The sequence below is a fragment of the Leiobunum rupestre genome, chromosome 4 (genome assembly GCF_980474605.1).
Source record: "Leiobunum rupestre chromosome 4, qqLeiRupe1.1.hap1, whole genome shotgun sequence".
NCBI classification, from domain to species: domain Eukaryota; kingdom Metazoa; phylum Arthropoda; class Arachnida; order Opiliones; family Sclerosomatidae; genus Leiobunum; species Leiobunum rupestre.
Genome location: NC_143387.1, coordinates 39,445,938 through 39,455,284, shown reverse-complemented (window position 1 = coordinate 39,455,284; position 9,347 = coordinate 39,445,938). Strand labels below are relative to the sequence as shown.

General features: G+C 41.1%; 1 protein-coding gene across 1 annotated transcript; it reads left to right on the top strand.

Annotated features, from left to right (window-relative positions):
• Positions 1-874: 874 nt before the first annotated feature.
• LOC149947735 (extracellular tyrosine-protein kinase PKDCC-like) lies at positions 875-9,129 on the top strand. Its single transcript, XM_090173084.1, has 5 exons — positions 875-1,829; positions 6,044-6,172; positions 6,237-6,732; positions 6,919-7,098; positions 8,962-9,129. Exons 1-5 carry the CDS (start codon positions 1,185-1,187, stop codon positions 9,042-9,044), a joined length of 1,533 nt encoding a protein of 510 aa, XP_090029210.1. The 5' UTR covers positions 875-1,184; the 3' UTR covers positions 9,045-9,129.
• Positions 9,130-9,347: the final 218 nt, after the last annotated feature.

The following is a 9,347-nucleotide window of genomic DNA, read 5'->3' as shown; positions in this document are numbered from 1 at the left end:
TGGTAAACAAACTTCATACAATGCCAATAGCCAAAATGCTAAATTTTGAATTTGGTACTTTTCTTTAAAATTATCACGCGCTTTGAAAATTATTATGGTTCACGAGAGGTTTATCATACTTTATAATAGTTGATTTTATAAAATAAAAAGTGGTCTTTCCCAACTTGTTAAAATGTTGCAAAATGTTGCTCTTACGTCACAAAACCCAGCTTTATTATTTAGTATATTCTTCGCACGGGCGATTTGCACGCGCGCTAGAAAAAGCTATATTCCTGGCGACTGTTAGCGCGCGCTCGTAGACTTCTAAATAAAGTAAGAGATTGTGACGTATTTCTATTTCGATGGACGTAAGAGCCACATTAAAACAAGGAGGCCATGTTACTTAATAAAAAGAACTATTATGACCAAGAAAAATCGATATATCTTGGAGCACCGTGTAGGCGTGTACTGCCCCCTGCTATACATTCTATCAAAAGGCGGCAGCCGCTGCTGTAAAGAAAATCTCTAGAATTCAGTAGGTTTTCAAACTATCTCGACGTCTAAAAGCTTTTGCTTGCTTGATAAATTGACAATTAGCAATATTTTAATACACGAAGCTAACAGCATAACATTCTCGGACGTGAGTAGCCATATCATATCCCAACATATAGTTTATATTCCTCTTTGTTTTATTTGTTCCAGGGGTGAAAAGGAGAGGTCGTTGCAGGTTCTGCAGCGCTTAGAGGAAGGAGGGAGAAGATAAATCTTTCGATCGCGAAACGAGTTTCATTGTGTAAACAATTTTACTATTACTCGAGAGATGGCGATACCAGCAACGCTACGACTAGCGAAACTCGTCCTTTGAGTAGAGCAGTGACTGTGACTCCTAGGATTTCCGGAGCGGCCGCGCGCTGTGAGGAGCTCCTGAGATCGGGAGATTGTTAGCTAGATAAGTGACGGTGCTCGCTACGAATCGAAGACTCTTAATGGCCACAATTTTGACAAGCCACATCTGGATCTCGTTTACTATTTTAGAATATCGCCTTATCCGAAAACACTCGAGACGATTCGTTGCCTCAGTATGATACTCAGAAAATCTTATAGGCCTGGAACTCACGTACCGTGTTTTAAAGAAATTTTGGGATGCGGAATTTCGAATAAACTGTCAGAAAATAACTACCTCGAAAATTAAATCGTAATTAAATATGTCGTGTCCAATACGATCGCAGTATACCGGGCATCACAGTCTAACAGTTACCTCCAATTCTTTGACCATAGGTCAGTACCTGAGGAAGGCGCCCAGAGCGGCGGGCTCGATATTCGGTTTATTTATCCTGTGCAACGTATTTATATTGCAAGCTGTTTTCGACAAAAGAGCCGAGATCTTTTCAGATTATGGTACCGGTAACGCGATAACTCAAGGAGGCGCCCAATTCTTCGTTACTTTACGCGAGTATTTCGTTCTTAAGAATAACGAGTGGCGAGTATCGCCCACAACGACGTCGGGAAATATTTTTGAGCCTAAATCGAACGTAAACGGGTTTCAAACGGAGAAATCAATTTCTAACGATTCCTCGTTGTCTTGTACGTCAATAGGTTCTTTGGAACGGTTCGAATTTGTGGCTACGGGATGGACAAAATCCGCGTATAGGGCTGTGATTCGTAATAATGGCCGAATTGTAGCGGTAAAAACTGTTAATCCGCAGGGTCATGACGTGGCTGAATGCTTAAAACACTCGAACGAATTGGACGCGACCAAAGCTTTACCCGAATGTTACATGTTGGCATCTTCTAAAATACTTAAAGAAATTTATCTACTATCGAAGCTTAACCACCCAAATGTGATAAAGGTAACCCATTATATTTAACAAGCGCTATTATTAAATTTTTCAGTTCGCTAAACGTCCTACTTTTTGCGCCTTTTGTTTTTTCTTTTGACTATTAACTACATTTAAAGTTCATTTTCGTATGAAACGGTAGCGAAGTTCGTTAATACGTCAAATATAATTGTTGACTTTGCTTATCAATCGTCTGGCAGTCTGATAAGATAACTATTTTGTTGTAAATTGGTCTTATTGGGGTAAAACTCGCGGATAAAATATTACAAAAATGGCTTTTGAGTGAAAAGAATTACCATTTCACTCGTTGAGATTCTTCTTCTACATAGGTCACCGTGATAACGAGGAGGAAATAGTATCCGCCAAAATAGCTCGCGGGCTTTTCCCTCGAGTCCCGCCGCACGTTTTATAAAAACACGTTCTAACAAAGGCTCTTTCATAGCGTCTCCATTTAGACAGAAAGAGACCTAACGTCTAGGAGGTAAAATCGGCGTACAACAAGTCCGTTTCCCCTTATAATAGGCAAAGTTGAGCACGCGCTAAAAAACGAGTAAGGGGAACGTGTAACTGCAAGCAGTCCGCCCTCGATAAAGCTCCGCTTAGACTCCCGTAAGTTCCCTCTACGCGTTTTCTAGCTTGCGCTTAATCTCGCTGTTTCGTTTTTAGCTCGGTTAAAAGTGGTTCGCGAGCGAACTACGACGTGTTAACGGTATTACATGTTGTCCTCAACCGAGAACGGACATTCGTTTATCAACAGCGTCGACGCGACTTGTAAATACAATTACTTAAGTTCGCAATTTTAACGGTGGGAAATATAAAACCAAACCTACCGATATCTGTATTATTTAAAGATTTATGTAAGACTGAGATAAACATCCCGCGACGCTTCGCCGAGCCCAATGGCGGGAAGGAGCTACCTTAAAATAGAACAGCCTAAAAAATTAGGCACGCCAGCTGCAGTTGGCTCTGAGCCGGAAAAAGTAATCGGAGCCCGTTTTCTGTCATACTGCTGCAATGAGTAGCCATCAGAATTATTCTCGTCTCCTCTTTCATTTTTTTTTATTTGCCTCGACTATCTTCACAAAAATTATTCTCTCTGCTCTCGATGCTCGCTATTTTTAGTATTCATTGCCCTATTATACAAAAGTTCAAAGAATTAAAAATAAAATTACGGTAAACAGTCGGTGACGCTTTATAGGTATCGAAATTAATTAGGCTTAATTAGTATGTTTCTATTATAGATATAGGAAACGTATATAAAGGTCTAGATAAAATATTTCCAAGGGAGTGAATACGGAGGTGACAGCTAGCAGAAACGCGTAATTTCTGCAGACTATCCTTATAAGACGCTATCTATCGGTAAGAAAGCTCGTGCTATCGTCGCGAGAGCCATTGTCTCCTGCTTAAAAATTATACTAAAAGTCACCAACAGATGGTGTCTAAAGACTACGGCCTGCGGAAAGGTCAAGCACTTAGTACTAAAATGCTAGCTCGCGCTCTTGGTCACGTGCCTTCCTCGGTGTCTGCTAGATGTCAGCAAAGATAATTTAAACTCGTACCCTAGATTCGAATACTGAGAGCTTTCCCATTGACGGTTTTGTTACGAAGCGTTTACCCTTTTCCGGCACGTGACCTCAGAAAAATCGGGCTCCATTGGTTGCGGCACGGCCAACTTCGATCACGCGCTGCCTATATAGCGCGGCAGCGCGTGATCGAAGTTGGCTGTGGTTGCGGTAAGGCGCAAACCACGGAGCGAATTTTTTCTGAGTTCCGGCGGGAAGTGGATAAACGCTATCGGCAACGCGCGAGAGAGTGATTTCGAATCTAGGGTACGAGTTTAAATTATCTTTGGTGTCAGTTCCGTATTTAATGTTAGGCTTAGACCACGGACAGACGCCCCGAAATTTATCTTGACCTTTATATACATATCTTATATCTATGGTTTCTATGAGGAATCGCGACCGAAACGAGTCTAGGCTAGCTTCTCCGAGTTAGCGCCTATAACGTTTTTTTTTAAATAAACTTATCAAAATACATGTATAAGCAAACGATGTAAAAATTATATTAAAATGCAAGTATCATTATTTATTGAGTCAAATTTACGAATAACGACGAGGCAAAACTAATAGCGTCTGCTTTAGCCGCTACCTATCTAGGTTTCAATGGCGAACCAAAGGGGGCGTAGCGGTAGTTTTCTATTGCGAATAGATTCTATCTCCAAAAAATCGAATTTGAAATATTTATTTCTGTGTAGGTACGTCAAATACCACATTAAATATTTTAAGCGTCGAGTAACTTAATGGAAAAATCGGAGACAGTTAACTGATCAAATACCAAAAAGTATTTTTAATATCAAATAATATACCTAATTTTTCAAGCCACCACGTTGTTCTAGCAAATTTCAATGATTTTATTAGTGATCGTACGGGGTGACATTTGAGTCGGGGTCGGGGAGAGAAAAAACCCCGAAAAACCGGTCGGGTCGGGGTTTTTTGGAATTTTTATTATTAAGCGTTTTCTAATTACAAAAGTGACGAGAGTAGTCGCTTCAACGACCGCCTATTTAAAAGTAAAACCATAAGTGTATAATGTTCTTCCATAAGTGTGATACTTTCTATTCTTCACATGTAAAAATTTTACTGAGAGCTATTCACAAGACAGACTGCATTACGGGCTTCGTCGCCGTTTTGCGTCCGCTTGCTCCCGCGTCACACGTAGCCTTTGACAGCGCCTCACTAGTTGGAGGAGATTTTATTCTTGTGGTGACGTCACTCCGTTACTAGCTCTCAGCCTGGATTAAACACTAAAGGATGTTCCACGAGCTAAGATTTCAATGCCGAGTTCGCGATGGCTCGGTCGTAACGTGTTTCCTCCCCCGCGCTTGACTCCCCTAGGGGCACCGGATATGATTTTGTAGGGCCATCTCGTATTTTATTTCAATAATTTAGCGGGTTTTTGGAACTTCGTGATTTTCGTCTGCTCTTTTAGTTGAAGATTATAACCACATGGATCAAAACACGCTTCTTTTATCAATCTTCAATTTCGTTTAAAATTACAAATAGTAAATAGTGAAAAGGTTGAATCTGCAAATCTTCAAATCCTAAAATAAGGATCTTTGGTAAGTAGATAAACAAAGTATCATTGCATGCACATTTTTTTGCCCCTGGATAGAAACAATTTCCGGTTTGCGGGCTCGCTGTGCTAGGTGGCAAGGTTAGAGAGTATTTTTGCATTTTTCGCTCGTGGAACATCCTTTAGTGTTTAATCCATGCTCTCAGTAAAATATTCCCCAAAGTGACAAAATTGATGCTAAAACCAAAAACGAAATCAAAACCACGGCGAACGAGAGGCGAGTGTGACGCAACCTTTGTACCTTCAAACGAGAGAAGTCGCCGAGAGATTAGGCTGCTGTCTTGCCCCGTCCTTCTCCGTTTTGGTTGTAGGCTGTAGCTAAGCACTCACTCGGGCGTTTATTAATTTTTTTTTGTAAAACCCGACCCAAAAATTTAACAACCCGAACCGAGTGACGAGTCGGGTCGGGGTTGAAAACCTGGGGATCGCCAACTTACCGGGTCGGGTTCCCCGTACGATCACTAGATTTGATTCACTTTGTATTAAATTTACACTGAAATCTGACTTTCCACCATTCAAATAATTGGCTAACTTGAAATACAAACCAGCATTTTCATACTTATATGAAAGATTTAAGATAATGGGGTTCATAAATAAAATTTTGAAATATTTAATTAAGGTGATTCACAAACCTAACTAAATCAACATTTCTCCCAGCTTTGTGTTGGTTTAATTCTAAGGGCAACATAATTATTTGAAAAATTCGTCCCGAATTTCAGGTAGCTCATCCCCTACCGTACCTCGGGATGGCAGCCCCTTCAACGAATGATAATTTGACCATTTCCCGAAGTCAAACGATTCGGTGGCCCTTTAATAGCCTTGAAAGTCAATAGTCGAGGGAAAGCCCGCGCTTATTTGACGAGTTTGAAAGCTATTTGAAAATATCAAATAATTTCAACACCTCTTTACGAATATTTTCGATATTAGTATTCAATTAAATTTTTTGGTGTTTCCAAGTATTTTGCTTACCCATTCCAAACTCGTTGTATTTTTAAATGTATAATCGTTTCCAAATGATTTCGATCGATCTTTAACCATTTTATTAACTAAATAATTTATTGTCGTTTTTAAAATCTGACTTTATCTATTTTTAGATGATTGGATATTGCATTCCCTATAAGAGATTTATGGATAAACATACCACAGTTGCCATTATCACGGAACTTGGTGAATTAGTCGACGTCATCAAGCTTCTGCAAATGTCCTGGGAAGACAGACTCAGGGTACCGTTCTCTTTCCTAGCTTTTCGTAATACCAAGACTAACCTATCGGTGATATATTTCGCAGTTGTCGTTGGATCTCGCTCGCCTTGTTCAGTATTTCTCTTCTCAAGAAGGAGGCCCTCTGAGAATTAGTGATTTCAGACGCCAACAGTTTGTGCTGGTTGACGGACAATTGAAACTTTCGGACGTGGACGACGTCACGCGGGGCGATATCAAGTGCCAATCGGACTCGGACTGCGTCTTACGGTTACAAGTGTCAAATAAAAATCCCTCGGGGGACTCGGGGACCGTAGCGGTCCCCTGCGACCACGGGCTGTGCGTCGGACTGAGTGATAAAAGCAACATGGTGCAAGCGGGAAGACATTTCGTCAACTTCATCCTTCCTCACGGTGTCCCCTCTGGCCTGGAAGCGGAGGCGGCCCTAATCGCCAAATCCTTTTCCTCGGGGTTATGGAATTCTACTTATTTACTTCAACGTACCGAAGATCTCCTCGTAACATTTGCCCTCGGAACCTACAAAAAAGGCTCAAATTCGACGACCAGTTTAATAAATTCGGACAGTAAGTCGCGTCGTTTGTGGCACAATACACGCCTTCAATTGACCTCAAAGTCATCCACTTGAGCCAGGCGTAATTGACACAGTGGTGATTTGAGGCCAAGGCGCTTACGCCCCGAAATATATTTTCGAGGGCCCAATTTGCTCTAAATGTAAAAATGTATATGTAACAACACTGTTATTTGGTCAGAATACGAGAGACTGCTCAATATGGATCTGCCACGCGTTTTCGACTACTCTTGTCGCCAATCTCTGTCCGGAAAAATTGGCTGCTCGCATTTAGTAAGCGCCTGGGAAGAGGCCGCCGAAACGTGTTCCTTGGACCCTAGGTGCAAAGCGTTTATATTTACCAACGAAACTAACAGGAGCGGTAAGTACTGAATGCAGGGTTGCCACAGTTTTTTCGGATTTAAATTCCCTGACTTCTCCAGGTTTTCCCTGACAAAATATGTCCACAATATGGCAATTGCTAACTATCATTTTCTAGATTTTCCCTATTTTCTCTGACTTATTTTATGCCAAAATTTTGTTAAGATTTCCCATTTTGAACCATTTATGCCAACCATAGAAATCTCATAGGTAACTAGAATGCTGCCGTGTAACTGGCAAATGGGCCAAACGCTGTGGCAGACGATAGCCAGATCTCAGCCAATCAGAGCTCAAAGAGTGGTTCTGCCAAGAATTTAATGTCACCAGAGAGAATGACGTCACCTATCTCCCGCTATAGTAGCGGATCCAAGGAGGATTATTATCCTCCTTGGCGGAACCACTCTACGGCCTCTCATTGGCTGAAGGTTCAAGGCGAACTGGCGTCAAGCTCGGCCGTAGGCGGCAGCATTCTAGTTACCTAAGAGATTTCTATGATGCCAACATATAGCAATTTTTAGGAATTACTTGCAACCAAAATTAAAATCCCTGATATTATCCTGATTTTAGACGCATTTTCAAATTCCCTGACTTTTCCAGGAATTCCTGGTACTGTTGCAACCGTGTTAATGTGGCGTGTTGACATTAATACCGGGACTGGATAATAAGGGGGAGGGACCATAAGTCTATAATTATATTATAATAGTTAGTCGAAATAATTATGTATAGCACGTATGTAGCGACGTAGAAATGACGTCATACCCAAAATGAATGCGCTTCCAGCGGGGACTATACGCAACTTAAAAACCAACAAACGGCTCCAAGCTCGCTCACTACGACGAATATTATTTGATGGAGTGCAATGCGTATATCAAACCAGGCAGTGGCGTAGCTGAGAACTCAGAGCCCCCCCCCCCCCCGCAAAAATCTCTGTGGGGCCCCCCTTTTTAATTTTTTATGGTTAGCGGGGGCCCTACGGACTATCAGCTACGCCTCTGAATCCAGGAATCCCTAATTTGGATTCCAGAAGATGGACAAAAAATTACAAATAACGCTAAAATACCACGAAACAGCCCTTTTGCGTGTAAACCCGTATTTCCAACGAGCTCTTCGCTTTTTTCTTTGCTTCGTCTGATTAATTGGGACACAATGGCGCTACACTTGATTTCTGATGTTAGTGCGGGCTTATTTCCCAAACCCTTTGGTCTTTATAAAAGGGTTCACTGATAGAAGTGGGAGGGACAGTAAGGCTGGTATTTACTTATATATCTAAACGATTTATGTTGCTAACGAGGCCCGGTGGATAATTCCAATCATGCCCACCCAGGATTCCCCCCCCCCCCCCCCCGTCCCCGAATCGCGAATATTGTCAGCGACAACTCGCTTTTCTAGTTTTATCCCCCCCCCTTCTTTAGATTTTTTTTTTCGTTAATTGGTTTTCGTGAAGATGGAGGTTGGGGAGAGAGGCATCCGTTGGAGCGAAATGGCTTTTCGTCTGGATTTCGAGGCGGGTATTGTAGGGCTAGTTACTTATCCAGCCAAACCAGTTTCCTATATCTTCTTGACAGGTTAAATTGCTTTGAAATCGGCCTATTATTAATTACGTTCTGAAAGCTGGTTGTGTACGCGTCTAAGCTTCGCGTTCCTTTTAAGACACGCTCGTTAAGAATGAAAAAGATAAAACCGTAAGATAAGCCCACGGCCAAGAAAGATCGTCAACGAATTAATAGCTTCATCTCCCATTAAAAAAAAACGAATTACCGCGCTAGTCTCTGTAAAATAAATAATAAGAATTTCGAGCGCTTAATGAACCGCAATTACCGCTAGAGCTTTAATTTCTCTCTCCTTGTTTATTTTCTATCAATAGGAAGACGAATCGTCCATTACAAATACAATTTTACAAACCCATCCCAAAAAGCTGGCGCCATTTTATACGTAAAAAAAAGGTAATTACATGAAGACTAGTCATGTCACGTGAAGTGTTGTGTTGCCATATGAAGTTAAAAAATTTATAATTTAAAATAAAAACTAATTGTGATATTGTAAGTGTTACTTTTTTGGGTGTTATTTCTGTATAACTTCTTTGCACGATTTAGGGGCAGAGGTTTTTCAGATTAATAAAAAATCGGGAAGGAAGCGAAATTTATGGCCCGTCTTTTTACTGCCTTTATACAGTAAATTTTACCGCTCTTATTAAATGTATTCAAAAACCAGAGGTGTGCAAGGAAATTGGTCTTCCTATAATAATTTCAA

Bases quoted from the DNA above. Each gene is read 5' to 3' on its own strand.
- LOC149947735 (XM_090173084.1), top strand. From the start codon at position 1,185: ATGTCGTGTCCAATACGATCGCAGTATACCGGGCATCACAGTCTAACA. The intron at 1,830-6,043 runs GTAACCCATTAT...ATCTATTTTTAG, and splicing joins ACCACCCAAATGTGATAAAG to ATGATTGGATATTGCATTCC. The intron at 6,733-6,918 runs GTAAGTCGCGTC...TTATTTGGTCAG, and splicing joins CAGTTTAATAAATTCGGACA to AATACGAGAGACTGCTCAAT.